The 16,258-nt window shown below is 43.9% G+C and overlaps 1 protein-coding gene across 1 annotated transcript in view; it reads right to left on the reverse strand.

Moving 5' to 3' along the window:
* The window catches only part of LOC110531063 (protein Niban 1), a 63,138-nt gene extending 47,367 nt beyond the window's left edge, over nucleotides 1-15,771 (reverse strand). The window contains exon 1 of the mRNA XM_036986768.1: nucleotides 15,403-15,771. Coding sequence (XP_036842663.1) covers nucleotides 15,403-15,457 — 55 coding nt within the window. The 5' untranslated portion in view covers nucleotides 15,458-15,771. The remainder of the gene's footprint in view (nucleotides 1-15,402) is intronic.
* Between the last annotated feature and the right edge of the window lie 487 nt (nucleotides 15,772-16,258).

A 16,258-nucleotide genomic window follows, 5' to 3' on the forward strand; every position in this document is an offset into this window, starting at 1 on the left:
TCCTAGTCTTATTAAGGTAGATATAGAGCAGGCAGATATGAAGTGGGAGTCTCTCTCTCCTAGTCTTATTAAGGTAGATATAGAGCAGGCAGATATGAAGTGGGAGTCTCTCTCTCCTAGTCTTATTAAGGTAGATATAGAGCAGGCAGATATGAAGTGGGAGTCTCTCTCTCCTAGTCTTATTAAGGTAGATATGAAGTGGGAGTCTCTCTCTCCTAGTCTTATTAAGGTAGATATAGAGCAGGCAGATATGAAGTGGGAGTCTCTCTCTCCTAGTCTTATTAAGGTAGATATGAAGTGGGAGTCTCTCTCTCCTAGTCTTATTAAGGTGGATATGAAGTGGGAGTCTCTCTCTCCTAGTCTTATTAAGGTAGATATGAAGTGGGAGTCTCTCTCTCCTAGTCGTATTAAGGTAGATATAGAGCAGGTAGATATGAAGTGGGAGTCTCTCTCTCCTAGTCTTATTAAGGTAGATATAGAGCAGGTAGATATGAAGTGGGAGTCTCTCTCTCCTAGTCTTATTAAGGTAGATATAGAGCAGGTAGATATGAAGTGGGAGTCTCTCTCTCCTAGTCTTATTAAGGTAGATATAGAGCAGGTAGATATGACGTGGGAGTCTCTCTCTCTCTCCTAGTCTTATTAAGGTAGATATAGAGCAGGTAGATATGAAGTGGGAGTCTCTCTCTCCTAGTCTTATTAAGGTAGATATGAAGTGGGAGTCTCTCTCTCCTAGTCTTATTAAGGTAGATATAGAGCAGGTAGATATGAAGTGCGAGTCTCTCTCTCCTAGTCTTATTACGGTAGATATGAAGTGGTAGTCTCTCTCTCTCCTAGTCTTATTAAGGCAGATATGAAGTGGGAGTCTCTCTCTCCTAGTCTTATTAAGGCAGATATGAAGTGGGAGTCTCTCTCTCCTAGTCTTATTAAGGCAGATATGAAGTGGGAGTCTCACTCTCCTAGTCGTATTAAGGCAGATATGAAGTGGGAGTCTCTCTCTCCTAGTCGTATTAAGGCAGATATGAAGTGGGAGTCTCTCTCTCTCATAGTCTTATTAAGGCATATATGAAGTGGGAGTCTCTCTCTCCTAGTCTTATTAAGGTAGATATAGAGCAGGTAGATATGAAGTGGGAGTCTCTCTCTCCTAGTCTTATTAAGGCAGATATGAAGTGGGAGTCTCTCTCTCCTAGTCTTATTAAGGTAGATATAGAGCAGGTAGATATGAAGTGGGAGTCTCTCTCTCTCCTAGTCTTATTAAGGTAGATATAGAGCAGGCAGATATGAAGTGGGAGTCTCTCTCTCCTAGTCTTATTACGGTAGATATAGAGCAGGTAGATATGAAGTGGGAGTCTCTCTCTCATAGTCTTATTAAGGCAGATATGAAGTGGGAGTCTCTCTCTCTCCTAGTCTTATTAAGGTAGATATAGAGCAGGTAGATATGAAGTGGGAGTCTCTCTCTCCTAGTCTTATTAAGGTAGATATGAAGTGGGAGTCTCTATCACTCCTAGTCTTATTAAGGTATATATGAAGTGGGAGTCACTCTCTCTCCTAGTCTTATTAAGGTAGATATGAAGTGGGAGTCTCTCTCTCCTAGTCTTATTAAGGTAGATATGAAGTGGGAGTCTCTCTCTCCTAGTCTTATTAAGGTAGATATGAAGTGGGAGTCTCTCTCTCCTAGTCTTATTCAGGCAGATATGAAGTGGGAGTCTCTCTCTCGCCTAGTCTTATTAAGGTAGATATAGAGCAGGTAGATATGAAGTGGGAGTCTCTCTCTCTCCTAGTCTTATTAAGGTAGATATAGAGCAGGCAGATATGAAGTGGGAGTCTCTCTCTCCTAGTCTTATTAAGGTAGATATAGAGCAGGTAGATATGAAGTGGGAGTCTCTCTCTCCTAGTCTTATTAAGGTAGATATAGAGCAGGTAGATATGAAGTGGGAGTCTCTCTCTCTCCTAGTCTTATTAAGGCAGATATGAAGTGGGAGTCTGTCTTTCCTAGTCCTATTAAGGCAGATATGAAGTGGGAGTCTCTCTCTCCTAGTCTTATTAAGGTAGATATAGAGCAGGTAGATATGAAGTGGGAGTCTCTCTCTCCTAGTCTTATTAAGGTAGATATAGAGCAGGTAGATATGAAGTGGGAGTCTCTCTCTCCTAGTCTTATTAAGGTAGATATAGAGCAGGTAGATATGAAGTGGGAGTCTCTCTCTCTCCTAGTCTTATTAAGGCAGATATGAAGTGGGAGTCTCTCTTTCCTAGTCCTATTAAGGCAGATATGAAGTGGGAGTCTCTCTCTCTCCTAGTCTTATTAAGGTAGATATAGAGCAGGCAGATATGAAGTGGGAGTCTCTCTCTCTCCTAGTCTTATTAAGGTAGATATGAAGTGGGAGTATCTCTCTCTCCTAGTCTTATTAAGGTAGATATAGAGCAGGTAGATATGAAGTGGGAGTCTCTCTCTCTCCTAGTCTTTTTAAGGTAGATATGAAGTGGGAGTATCTCTCTCTCCTAGTCTTATTAAGGTATATATGAAGTGGGAGTCTCTATCTCTCCTAGTCTTATTAAGGTAGATATGAAGTGGCAGTCTCTCTCTCTCCTAGTCTTATTAAGGTAGATATGAAGTGGGAGTCTCTCTCGCTCCTAGTCTTATTAAGGTATGTATGAAGTGGGAGTCTCAATCTCTCCTAGTCTTATTAAGGTAGATATGAAGTGGGAGTCTCTATCTCTCCTAGTCTTATTAAGGTAGATATGAAGTGGGAGTCTCTCTCTCTCCTAGTCTTATTAAGGTAGATATGAAGTGGGAGTCTCTCTCTCTCCTAGTCTTATTAAGGTAGATATGAAGTGGGAGTCTCTCTCTCTCCTAGTCGTATTAAGGCAGATATGAAGTGGGAGTCTCTCTCTCTCCTAGTCTTATTAAGGTAGATATAGAGCAGGTAGAAATGAAGTGGGAGTCTCTCTCTCTCCTAGTCTTATTAAGGTAGATATAGAGCAGGCAGATGTGAAGTGGGAGTCTCTCTCTCTCCTAGTCTTATTAAGGTAGATATAGAGCAGGTAGATATGAAGTGGGAGTCTCTCTCTCTCCTAGTCTTATTAAGGCAGATATGAAGTGGGAGTCTCTCTTTCCTAGTCCTATTAAGGCAGATATGAAGTGGGAGTCTCTCTCTCTCCTAGTCTTATTAAGGTAGATATAGAGCAGGCAGATATGAAGTGGGAGTCTCTCTCTCTCCTAGTCTTATTAAGGTAGATATAGAGCAGGCAGATATGAAGTGGGAGTCTCTCTCTCTCCTAGTCTTATTAAGGTAGATATAGAGCAGGTACAGTGCCTTGCGAAAGTATTCGGCCCCCTTGAACTTTGCGACCTTTTGCCACATTTCAGGCTTCAAACATAAAGATATAAAACTGTATTTTTTGTGAAGAATCAACAACAAGTGGGACACAATCATGAAGTGGAACGACATTTATTGGATATTTCAAACTTTTTTAACAAATCAAAAACTGAAAAATTGGGCGTGCAAAATTATTCAGCCCCTTTACTTTCAGTGCAGCAAACTCTCTCCATAAGTTCAGTGAGGATCTCTGAATGATCCAATGTTGACCTAAATGACTAATGATGATAAATACAATCCACCTGTGTGTAATCAAGTCTCCGTATAAATGCACCTGCACTGTGATAGTCTCAGAGGTCCGTTAAAAGCGCAGAGAGCATCATGAAGAACAAGGAACACACCAGGCAGGTCCGAGATACTGTTGTGAAGAAGTTTAAAGCCGGATTTGGATACAAAAAGATTTCCCAAGCTTTAAACATCCCAAGGAGCACTGTGCAAGTGATAATATTGAAATGGAAGGAGTATCAGACCACTGCAAATCTACCAAGACCTGGCCGTCCCTCTAAACTTTCAGCTCATACAAGGAGAATACTGATCAGAGATGCAGCCAAGAGGCCCATGATCACTCTGGATGAACTGCAGAGATCTACAGCTGAGGTGGGAGACTCTGTCCATAGGACAACAATCAGTCATATATTGCACAAATCTGGCCTTTATGGAAGAGTGTCAAGAAGAAAGCCATTTCTTAAAGTGTCGTTTAAAGTTTGCCACAAGCCACCTGGGAGACACACCAAACATGTGGAAGAAGGTGCTCTGGTCAGATGAAACCAAAATTGAACTTTTTGGCAACAATGCAAAACGTTATGTTTGGCGTAAAAACAACACAGCTCATCACCCTGAACACACTATCCCCACTGTCAAACATGGTGGTGGCAGCATCATGGTTTGGGCCTGCTTTTCTTCAGCAGGGACAGGGAAGATGGTTAAAATTGATGGGAAGATGGATGGAGCCAAATACAGGACCATTCTGGAAGAAAACCTGATGGAGTCTGCAAAAGACCTGAGACTGGGACGGAGATTTGTCTTCCAACAAGACAATGATCCAAAACATAAAGCAAAATCTTCAATGGAATGGTTCAAAAATAAACATATCCAGGTGTTAGAATGGCCAAGTCAAAGTCCAGACCTGAATCCAATCGAGAATCTGTGGAAAGAACTGAAAACTGCTGTTCACAAATGCTCTCCATCCAACCTCACTGAGCTCGAGCTGTTTTGCAAGGAGGAATGGGAAAAACTTCAGTCTCTCGATGTGCAAAACTGATAGAGACATACCCCAAGCGACTTACAGCTGTAATCGCAGCAGAAGGTGGCGCTACAAAGTATTAACTTAAGGGGGCTGAATAATTTTGCACGCCCAATTATTCCGTTTTTGATTTGTTAAAAAAGTTTGAAATATCCAATAAATGTCGTTCCACTTCATGATTGTGTCCCACTTGTTGTTGATTCTTCACAAAAAAATACAGTTTTATATCTTTATGTTTGAAGCCTGAAATGTGGCAAAAGGTCGCAAAGTTCAAGGGGGCCGAATACTTTCGCAAGGCAATGTAGATATGAAGTGGGAGTCTCTCTCTCTCCTAGTCTTATTAAGGTAGATATAGAGCAGGTAGATATGAAGTGGGAGTCTCTCTCTCTCCTAGTCTTATTAAGGTAGATATAGAGCAGGCAGATATGAAGTGGTAGTCTCTCTCTCCTAGTCTTATTAAGGTAGATATAGAGCAGGTAGATATGAAGTGGGAGTCTCTCTCTCTCCTAGTCTTATTAAGGTAGATATAGAGCAGGCAGATATGAAGTGGGAGTCTCTCTCTCCTAGTCTTATTAAGGTAGATATAGAGCAGGTAGATATGAAGTGGGAGTCTCTCTCTCCTAGTCTTATTAAGGTAGATATAGAGCAGGTAGATATGAAGTGGGAGAGAGATGGTGAAGAGATGTGGTGTATATAATATACAGGATGGATATAGAGAGATGGTGAAGAGATGTGGTGTATATAATATACAGGATGGATATAGAGAGATGGTGAAGAGATGTGGTGTATATAATATACAGGATGGATATAGAGAGATGGTGAAGAGATGTGGTGTATATAATATACAGGATGGATATAGAGAGATGGTGAAGAGATGTGGTGTATATAATATAGAGGACGGATTTAGAGAACACTGGTTTCGCTGTCAGACACCCTTAAAATGTTAAAATGTTGTGTCAACCGCAAATTCTTGGTAGTGACACAGAAACTGTCATTCTGACGGTTTACTGAGAGGTGGAGAGAAAGAGAGGTGGAGAGAGAGAGAGAGAGAGAGGAATTCAACAGGAAATCACTATCTCTTCTCTACATCCTCCAATTACAAACCAACCCCCTCCGACCCTCAGTATTTGATCTCTTATCTTCAAGCTAAATAGTGGAGACCTCTGGGACTGTGTAGAGGACTGACTGTCTGTGGCCTGTCAGTGTGTAGAGGACTGACTGTCTGTGGCCTGTCAGTGTGTAGAGGACTGACTGTCTGTGGCCTGTCAGTGTGTAGAGGACTGACTGTCTGTGGCCTGTCAGTGTGTAGAGGACTGACTGTCTGTGGCCTGTCAGTGTGTAGAGGACTGACTGTCTGTGGCCTGTCAGTGTGTAGAGGACTAACTGTCTGTGGCCTGTCAGTGTGTAGAGGACTGACTGTCTGTGGCCTGTCAGTGTGTAGAGGACTGACTGTCTGTGGCCTGTCAGTGTGTAGAGGACTGACTGTCTGTGGCCTGTCAGTGTGTAGAGGACTGACTGTCTGTGGCCTGTCAGTGTGAAGAGGACTAACTGTCTTTAGTCTGTCAGTGTGTAGAGGACTGACTGTCTGTGGCCTGTCAGTGTGTAGAGGACTGACTGTCTGTGGCCTGTCAGTGTGTAGAGGACTGACTGTCTGTGGCCTGTCAGTGTGTAGAGGACTGACTGTCTGTGGCCTGTCAGTGTGTAGAGGACTGACTGTCTGTGGCCTGTCAGTGTGTAGAGGACTGACTGTCTGTGGCCTGTCAGTGTGAAGAGGACTAACTGTCTGTAGTCTGTCAGTGTGTAGAGGACTGACTGTCTGTGGCCTGTCAGTGTGTAGAGGACTGACTGTCTGTGGCCTGTCAGTGTGTAGAGGACTGACTGTCTGTGGCCTGTCAGTGTGTAGAGGACTGACTGTCTGTGGCCTGTCAGTGTGTAGAGGACTGACTGTCTGTGGCCTGTCAGTGTGTAGAGGACTGACTGTCTGTGGCCTGTCAGTGTGTAGAGGACTGACTGTCTGTGATCTAAGTGTGCGTTCTCTAATTCTCTCCTTCTCTCTTTCTCTCTCTCGGAGGACCTGAGCCCTAGGACCATGCCCCAGGAATACCTGACATGATGACTCCTTGCTGTCCCCAGTCCACCTGACTGTGCTGCTGCTCCAGTTTCAACTGTTCTGCCTTATTATTATTCGACCATGCTGGTCATTTATGAACATCTGTACATCTTGGCCATGTTCTGTTATAATTTCCACCCGGCACAGCCAGAAGAGGACTGGCCACCCCACATAGCCTGGTTCCTCTCTAGGTTTCTTCATAGGTTTTGGCCTTTCTAGGGAGTTTTTCCTAGCCACCGTGCTTCTACACCTGCATTGCTTGCTGTTTGGGGTTTTAGGCTGGGTTTCTGTACAGCACTTTGAGATATCAGCTGATGTACGAAGGGCTATATAAATAAATTTGATTTGATTTGATTTGTGGCCTGTCAGTGTGTAGAGGACTGTGTCTGTGGCCTGTCAGTGTGTAGAGGACTGACTGTCTGTGGCCTGTCAGTGTGTAGAGGACTGACTGTCTGTGGCCTGTCAGTGTGTAGAGGACTGACTGTCTGTGGCCTGTCAGTGTGTAGAGGACTAACTGTCTGTGGCCTGTCAGTGTGTAGAGGACTGACTGTCTGTGGCCTGTCAGTGTGTAGAGGACTGACTGTCTGTGGCCTGTCAGTGTGTAGAGGATTGACTGTCTGTGGCCTGTCAGTGTGAAGAGGACTGACTGTCTGTGGCCTGTCAGTGTGAAGAGGACTGACTGTCTGTGGCCTGTCAGTGTGTAGAGGACTGACTGTCTGTGGCCTGTCAGTGTGGAGAGGACTAACTGTCTGTGGCCTGGCAGTGTGTAGAGGACTAACTGTCTGTGGCCTGTCAGTGTGAAGAGGACAGACTGTCTGTGGCCTGTCAGTGTGAAGAGGACTAACTGTCTGTGGCCTGTCAGTGTGAAAAGGACTAACTGTCTGTGGCCTGGCAGTGTGTAGAGGACTAACTGTCTGTGGCCTGTCAGTGTGAAGAGGACTAACTGTCTGTGGCCTGTCAGTGTGAAGAGGACTAACTGTCTGTGGCCTGTCAGTGTCTTTATACCAATATACTGTACCGGTACCCCTGTATATAGCCTCCACATTGACTCTGTACCGGTACCCCCTGTATATAGCCTCCACATTGACTCTGTACCAGTACTCCCTGTATATAGCCTCCACATTGACTCTGTACCGTAATACCCTGTATATAGCCTCCACATTGACTCTGTACCGTAACTCCCTGTATATAGCCTCCACATTGACTCTGTACCAGTACCCCCTGTATATAGCCTCCAGATTGACTCTGTACCGTAATACCCTGTATATAGCCTCCACATTGACTCTGTACCGTAACTCCCTGTATATAGCCTCCACATTTTTATTTTTTTATTTTACCTTTATTTAACTTGGTAAGTCAGTTAAGAACAAATTCTTATTTTCAATGACGTCCTAGGAACAGTGGGTTAATTGCCTGTTCAGGGGCAGAACGACAGATTTGTACCTTGTCAGCTCAGGGGTTTGAACTTGCAACCTTGCGGTTACTAGTCCAACGCTCTAACCACTAGGCAACCCTGCCGCATTGACTCTGTACCGGTACCCCCTGTATATAGCCTCCACATTGACTCTGTATCGGTACCCCCTGTATATAGCCTCCACATTGACTCTGTATCGGTACTCCCTGTATATAGCCTCCACATTGACTCTGTACCAGTACCCCCTGTATATAGCCTCCACATTGACTCTGTACTGGTACCCCCTGTATATAGCCTCCACATTGACTCTGTACCGGTACCCCCTGTACCGGAGACTGTACTGTCAGAAAGAGGAGACTGTACTGTTAGAGAGAGGAGACTGTACTGTCAGAGAGAGGAGACTATACTGTTAGAGAGAGGAGACTGTACTGTCAGAAAGAGGAGAGAGGAGACTGTACTGTTAGAGAGAGGAGACTGTACTGTTAGAGAGAGGAGACTACTGTCAGAGAGAGGAGACTGTACTGTTAGAGAGAGGGGAGAGGAGACTGTACTGTTAGAGAGAGGAGAGAGGAGACTGTACTGTCAGAGAGAGGGGACTGTACTGTTAGAGAGAGGAGAGAGGAGACTGTACTGTTAGAGAGAGGAGAGAGGAGACTGTACTGTTAGAGAGAGGAGAGAGGAGACTGTACTGTCAGAGAGAGGAGACTGTACTGTTAGAGAGAGGAGAGAGGAGACTGTACTGTTAGAGAGAGGAGAGAGGAGACTGTACTGTTAGAGAGAGGAGAGAGGAGACTGTACTGTCAGAGAGAGGGGACTGTACTGTTAGAGAGAGGAGAGAGGAGACTGTACTGTTAGAGAGAGGAGAGAGGAGACTGTACTGTCAGAGAGAGGAGAGAGGAGACTGTACTGTTAGAGAGAGGAGAGAGGAGACTGTACTGTCAGAGAGAGGGGACTGTACTGTTAGAGAGAGGAGAGAGGAGACTGTACTGTTGGAGAGAGGAGACTGTACTGTTAGAGAGAGGAGAGAGGAGACTGTACTGTCAGAGAGAGGAGACTGTACTGTTAGAGAGAGGAGAGAGGAGAGAGGAGACTGTACTGTTGGAGAGAGGAGGCTACTGCAATAGAGAGGAGAGAGGAGACTGTACTGTCAGAGAGAGGAGAGAGGAGACTGTACTGTTAGAGAGAGGAGAGAGGAGAATGTACTGTTAGAGAGAGGAGAGAGGAGACTGTACTGTTAGAGAGAGGAGAGATAAGTTTGTGCTGTCAGAGAGAGGAAAGAAGAGACCCAGGGGATGGGAGGAGATAACATCCCACCAGTACACCCTGAGCAGAGTGCCAGAAACCAATGACATCATGTTAGAGAGTCTGGGAAAGGTTGTGAATGGCATGTCTAGAATACAGCCAGTCAGCCAGCCAGCCAACCAGACAGACAGACAGACAGACAGACAGACAGACAGACAGACAGGGAACTGGTCTGTTCGACAGACAGACAGACAGACAGACAGACAGACAGACAGACAGACAGACAGACAGACAGACAGACAGACAGACAGGGAACTGGTCTGTTCAAAAGGACAGACAGACAGACAGACAGACAGACAGACAGACAGACAGACGGACAGACAGACAGATGTGTGTACATTGGACACCTTAGTGCAAATATGTCATGTCCCATAAAAGCTGAGTCCTGGAGGTACCTGAGTGCAGAGGGATAAAGGAAGCACAAGGAGTGTATTCCTACCAGCTCTGAGGGAGAATCTTCTCTTACAAAAATAAACTAGCCAAACCACTTGGTTCCTAATGTAGAGCTCCTAATATAAAGCTCCTAATGTACAGCTCCTACCGTAGAGCTCCTAAATCAGAGCTCCTAATGTAGAGCTCCTAATGTAGAGCTCCTAAATCAGAGCTCCTAATGTAGAGCTCCTAATGTAGAGCTCCTAAATCAGAGCTCCTAATGTAGAGCTCCTAAATCAGAGCTCCTAACGTAGAGCTCCTAATGTAGAGCTCCTAATGTAGAGCTCCTAATGTAGAGCTCCTAGTGTAGAGCCCTTAATGTAGAGCCCTAAATGTAGAGCTCCTAATGTAGAGCTCCTAATGTACAGCTGCAGCTGTACATAGCCCATCTGTAAATAGCCCACCCAATCTACCTACCTCATCCCCATATTGTTTTTATTTACTTTTCTGCTCTTTTGCACACCAGTATTTCTACTTGCACATCATCTTTATTTTTTTCTATTGTGTTATTGACTGTATGTTTGTTTATCCCATCTGTAACACTGTGTTGTTTGTGTCACACTGCTTTGCTTTGTCTTGGCCAGGTCACAGTTGTAAATGAGAACTAGCCTACCTGGTTAAATAAAGGGTTAGGGTTATATATGTATATAAATATCTGGTTAAATAAAGGTTAAAAAATTAATAATAACGTAGACCTCCTAATGTAGAGCTCCTAATGTAGAGCTTCTAATGTAGAGCCCTTAATGTAGAGATCCTAATGTAGAGCCCTTAATGTAGAGCTCCTAATGTAGAGCTCCTAATGTAGAGCTCCTAATGTAGAGCTCCTAGTGTAGAGCCCTTAATGTAGAGCCCTAAATGTAGAGCTCCTAATGTAGAGCTCCTAGTGTAGAGCTCCTAATGTAGAGCCCTTAATGTAGAGCCCTTAATGTAGAGATCCTAATGTAGAGCACCTAATGTAGAGCTCCTAATGTAGAGCTCCTAATGTAGAGCCCTTAATGTAGAGCTCCTAGTGTAGAGCCCTAAATGTAGAGCTCCTAATGTAGAGCCCTTAATGTAGAGCCCTTAATGTAGAGATCCTAATGTAGAGCCCTTAATGTAGAGCCCTTAATATAGAGCTCCTAATGTAGAGCTCTTTATGTAGAGCCCTAAATGTAGAGCTCCTAATGTAGAGCTCCTAATGTAGAGCTCCTAAATCAGAGCTCCTAAATCAGCACTCCTAATGTAGAGTTCCTAATGTAGAGCTCCTAATGTAGAGCTCCTAATGTAGAGCTCCTAGTGTAGTGATCCTAATGTAGAGCTCCTAATGTAGAGCACCTAAATCAGAGCTCCTAAATCAGAGCTCCTAAATCAGAGCTCCTAAATCAGAGCTCCTAATGTAGAGCTCCTAAATCAGAGCTCCTAATGTTGAGTTCCTAAATCAGAGCTCCTAGTGTAGAGCTCCAAATGAAGAGCTAGTGGAGTAGGACTATACTCTTGACACAGTAAAGAATTGCTGTATGTTTTACTTTAAAATCTTACAGTAATATGCTGCTTTATCAGTTTACAATTTCTAAAAGTGCAGAAGTGAGGTGTTGCCTACAGAAGAGAGGTGGGTTGCTAGGTGTTGCCTACAGAAGAGAGGTGGGTTGCCAGTGGGTTACCTACAGAAGAGAGGTGGGTTGCTAGTATGTTACCTACAGAAGAGAGGTGGGTTGCTAGTATGTTACCTACAGAAGAGAGATGGGTTGCTAGTATGTTACCTACAGAAGAGAGGTGGGTTGCTAGTATGTTACCTACAGAAGAGAAGTGGGTTGCCTATAGGCTACTAGTATGACCAGACCATATATAGGCATTGCTTCTGACCATTCATTGCTGATGATCATAAAGAATCCGTATATACCACCAGAAATGTTTAATCAGAGTTTAAACACCCACAGTGTTAAAAACACTTTCTTAGAAATTATATAATAATAATTATTTATTTAACTTTTATAGAGCTATTTATTACATAAAGAAATCCTGAAGCGCTGTAAAGCAACAACAACAACAAAAAACAAGCAATTTAAAAACAACATCATTAGTCATCACGAGGGAGATCAACGTTCAAGAGACTAAAGGTTGAGAAAGTTCATGGCTGAAGTGAGATCAGAGGGAGGAGGTCAAAGGGGAGACCCAGGAGCAAACAGGCAGCACATTGTCATCACGGTGTTTCGCCATCCACACCGTTTATTGCTTCAATAGGACTCAGATGAAGTCAGAGTTACGTACTAGCCACTCGACCAGTTGCTAGCTAGCTACTCCTTGGTGAATCTACGGTAGTCACAATATGTGACCATCTCAAATAGCTTTAAAATAAACATTTTTTATTTTTTTATAGATATTTTTTTAACCCCCTTTTCTCCCCAATTTCGTGATATCCAATTACGATCTTGTCTCATCGCTGCACCTCCCCAACGGGCTCGGGAGGCGAAGGTTGAGCATGCGTCCTCTGAAACATGACCCCCCAAACCGCGCTTCTTAACACCCGCCCGCTTAACCCCGGAAGCCAGCCGCACCAATGTGTCAGAGGAAACACAGTTTCCCGCCACAAGGAGTCGCTAGAGCGTGATGAGCTAAGTAAAGCCCCCCCCCCCCCCCCCCCCCCCCCCCGGCCAAACTCTCCCCTAACCCGGACGACGCTGGGCCAAACTCTCCCCTAACCCGGACGACGCTGGGCCAAACTCTCCCCTAACCCGGACGACGCTGGGCCAAACTCTCCCCTAACCCGGACGACGCTGGGCCAGACTCTCCCCTAACCCGGACGACGCTGGGCCAAACTCTCCCCTAACCCGGACGACGCTGGGCCAAACTCTCCCCTAACCCGGACGACGCTGGGCAAAACTCTCCCCTAACCCAAATGACGCTGGGCCAAACTCTCCCCTAACCCAGACGACGCTGGGCCAAACTCTCCCCTAACCCGGACGACGCTGGGCCAATTGTGTGCTGCTCTATGGGTCTCCTGGTCACGGCCGGCTGTGACACAGCCTGGGATCGAACCCAGGTCTGTAGTGACACTTCAAGCACTGCGATGCCACTTGGGAGAAACTAACATTTTTCAATGTGTTGATAAACTAAGATCCCCATAGTGTTGGGTCCCTAACACCATGAGTGTTGAAAATCCCAACTTAAATGAACACTTTATTAGAGCGGATGATGTTACACTTTCTCAGTGTTAGGGAATTAACACCTGTGGTGTTACAGTATTTTTTGGTCGGTTTTAACACTGTGTAAAGCCTTATTTGCATATTTCCCAGGGTCCCTTTCAAGTGAATGTTAGAGTTACCCACCAATGACTGTGTTTTTTAGTGACAGAGACATGGTTGCTACATACATGTTCAGTCCTGAAGCCTTCACCAAGTGAATGTGTTTGAATTAAACATAAACCCTTATTGGACATGTCCTGAGGCCTTTAGTTATGGCCTAGTTCCCCCCCCCCCCCCCAACTTTGTGGTCTGAAAATCCTGGCACATGGGCCATGTCAGACATCCAAATCTCAATATGCTGTTGTGTGAAGTGATTAGTAATTCCTATTCCTAGGAAGGATATTCAACAAATGTAACTTTTTATCATCCACAATCTGAATTCAGAATCAACACTCAGATATAACACTGGTGTTAACCCCACTAGAATCCACACTCAGATATAACACTGGTCTTAAACCCACTAGAATCAACACTCAGATATACCACTGGTGTTTCTAGAATTTTTACACACAGAAATGTGGTGCGTACATGTGCCATTTGCAACTTAAAATCTCTCTCAGGAAATCATCCTATCGAGTAGCCTATAGAGTTGAAGCAGGACTGAAGCAGAACTGAACAGAACTGAACAGAACTGGAACAGAACTGGAACAGAACTGGAACAGAACTGGAACAGAAAGGAAAATACAACCATGTAGATGTAGCCTAGTTCTCTCACAGCACAGCTGCACATTCCCAGAGTTCTAGGAGTCAACTGAACTTCTCCCTGCAAGTGGTCATCTCTCTCTCTCTCTCTCTCTCTCTCTCTCTCTTGCTCTCTCTCTCTCTTGCTCTCTCGCTCTCTCGCTCTCTTGCGCTCTCTCTCTCTCTCTCTCTCTCTTGCTCTCTCTCTCTTGCTCTCTCTCTCTCTCTTGCTCTCTCTCTCTCTCTCTCTCTCTCTCTCTTGCTCTCTCTCTCTCTTGCTCTCTCTCTCTCTCGCTCTCTTGCGCTCTCTCTCTCTCTCTCTCTCTCTCTCTCTCTCTCTCTTGCTCTCTCTCTCTTGCTCTCTCTCTCTCTCTTGCTCTCTCTCTCTCTCTCTCTCTCTCTCTCTCTCTTGCTCTCTCTCTCTCTCTCTCTCTCTTGCTCTCTCTCTCTCTCTATCTCTCTCTCTCTCTCTCTCTCTCTCTCTCTCTCTCTCTCTCTCTCTCTCTCTCAATTTCAATTCAAAGGGCTTCATTGGCACAGGAAACATATGTTAACATGCAAGTGAAATTGATAATAGACCTGAGTAAAATAAACAAAAACAAATTCATAGTATACATTACTCACAAAAGTTCCAAAAGAATAAAGACATTAGAATTGTCATATGATGTGCAAATAGTTCAAGTACAAAAGGGAAAATAAATAACCATAAATATGGCTTGTATTTACAATGGTGTTTGTTCTTCACTGGTTGCCCTTTTCTTGAGGCAACAGGTCACACATCTTGCTGCTGTGATTGATGCACACTGTGGTATTTCACCCAATAAATATGGGAGTTTATCAAATTGGGTTTGTTTTCAAATTCTTTGTGGGTCTATGTAATCTGAGGGAAATATGTGTCTCTAATATGGTCATACATTTGGCAGAAGGTTAGGAAGTGCAGCTCAGTTCCCACCTCATTTTGTGGGCAGTGAGCACATAGCCTGTCTTCTCTTGAGAGCCATGTCTGCCTAAGGCGTCCTTTCTCAATGGCAAGGCTATGCTCACTGAGTCTGTACATAGTCAAAGCTTTCCTTCATTTTGGGTCAGTCACAGTGGTCAGGTATTCTGCCGCTGTGTACTCTCTGTTTAGGGCCAAATAACATTCTAGTTTGCTCTGTTTTTTTGTTAATTCTTTCCAATGTGTCAAGTAATTATCTTTTTATTTTCTTATGATTTGTTTGGGTCTAATTGTGTTGCTCTCTCTCTCTCTCATAATTAAATACATTGCTAGACACAAACCAATTGTTGTAACAGACATGGGTGTGCCCCAGTTCTGAGGAATTGTAAGTAATGAATTGTTTGTATTGTTTACATTAGCCCTTGCACCTATCAAAGCCTTCAGTTAAATGTTCTATACATATCCCCAAATAATAATACAAATTCCAACAGACGATTTCTGTCTTTTTCTTTGTCATTTTGAGAAGCCAATCTACATGGACCTCAGTAATAACATACATCAATTAAATTGCAATGCCTTTCACTGATACAAAATAAAACAAACCCAAATAACCGTTTTGTTTTCACAGATAAGGCTGGGTATGGTGAGCACACACAATTCCCCCACAATAAGTGTAACTTTATTTTACCTCTGATGTAGTTGGATTTAGTCTCATCCAGCAGACTGGAAGAAGATGCCCCCATAGCGAAATGAAATGATCTCGGTCCACGATAGACTGCTATGCCACAGGCGAAGAAGCTGTTTATTGTCCCGTCAACAGACCGCTTCAGTGTGTCGATTCTGGCATCTGACAGAGAACGGACGTGGAGAAAGAAGCATGCTTGAAGAAACCACTATCATACCGTAGGAACTTCCTCATTCTACAGCGCCGCCTTAAGTAGCCTAACCCTGTTCAGAAGCATTCCGGTTTAAGAGCGACGTTTACATTGTTGTTTTTCCTCTCCTCATGTAGCCTAGGCTATATATCAATGACTGTATATAGTTATATCTATACAGATACACTGCAATACAGATAAACACATTGAAAGAGTCACTGTAATACGTTTTTAAAATAACTGTATTATTATAATGGATCGATTTCAGCTGAAATGTGTGGCTGAATTATTCAAATATATATTTCCAATTTGGTCCACTATTTTGTCGTTTAAATTCGTTAGAATTTTTTTGCTAATCTTGGCCCAGTTTCCCAAAAATATCTTAAGGATAAATTAATCGTTAGAATCTTCGTAGAAGCATCTTTAAATCTCCAAGCTTTTCCCCAAAACTATTGTTATTAACGTTACTCTTGAAAACCTCGTAAACTCAGACCAATCGCAGAACAGCTAATGGTGCTTTCAAGATAACTGGGAACTCGGAAAAATGTGAGGTCAAATCAAATCATGAAGTCTGTGATTTTTAGGTCGGAAAGTCGGAGCTCTGGAAAGAGGCCCGAGTTCCCGAGTTGGAATTCCGAGTTGGATGTCCTTTCAAAACGATTTCCCCTG

The sequence above is a fragment of the Oncorhynchus mykiss genome, chromosome 8, assembly GCF_013265735.2.
Source record: "Oncorhynchus mykiss isolate Arlee chromosome 8, USDA_OmykA_1.1, whole genome shotgun sequence".
NCBI classification, from domain to species: domain Eukaryota; kingdom Metazoa; phylum Chordata; class Actinopteri; order Salmoniformes; family Salmonidae; genus Oncorhynchus; species Oncorhynchus mykiss.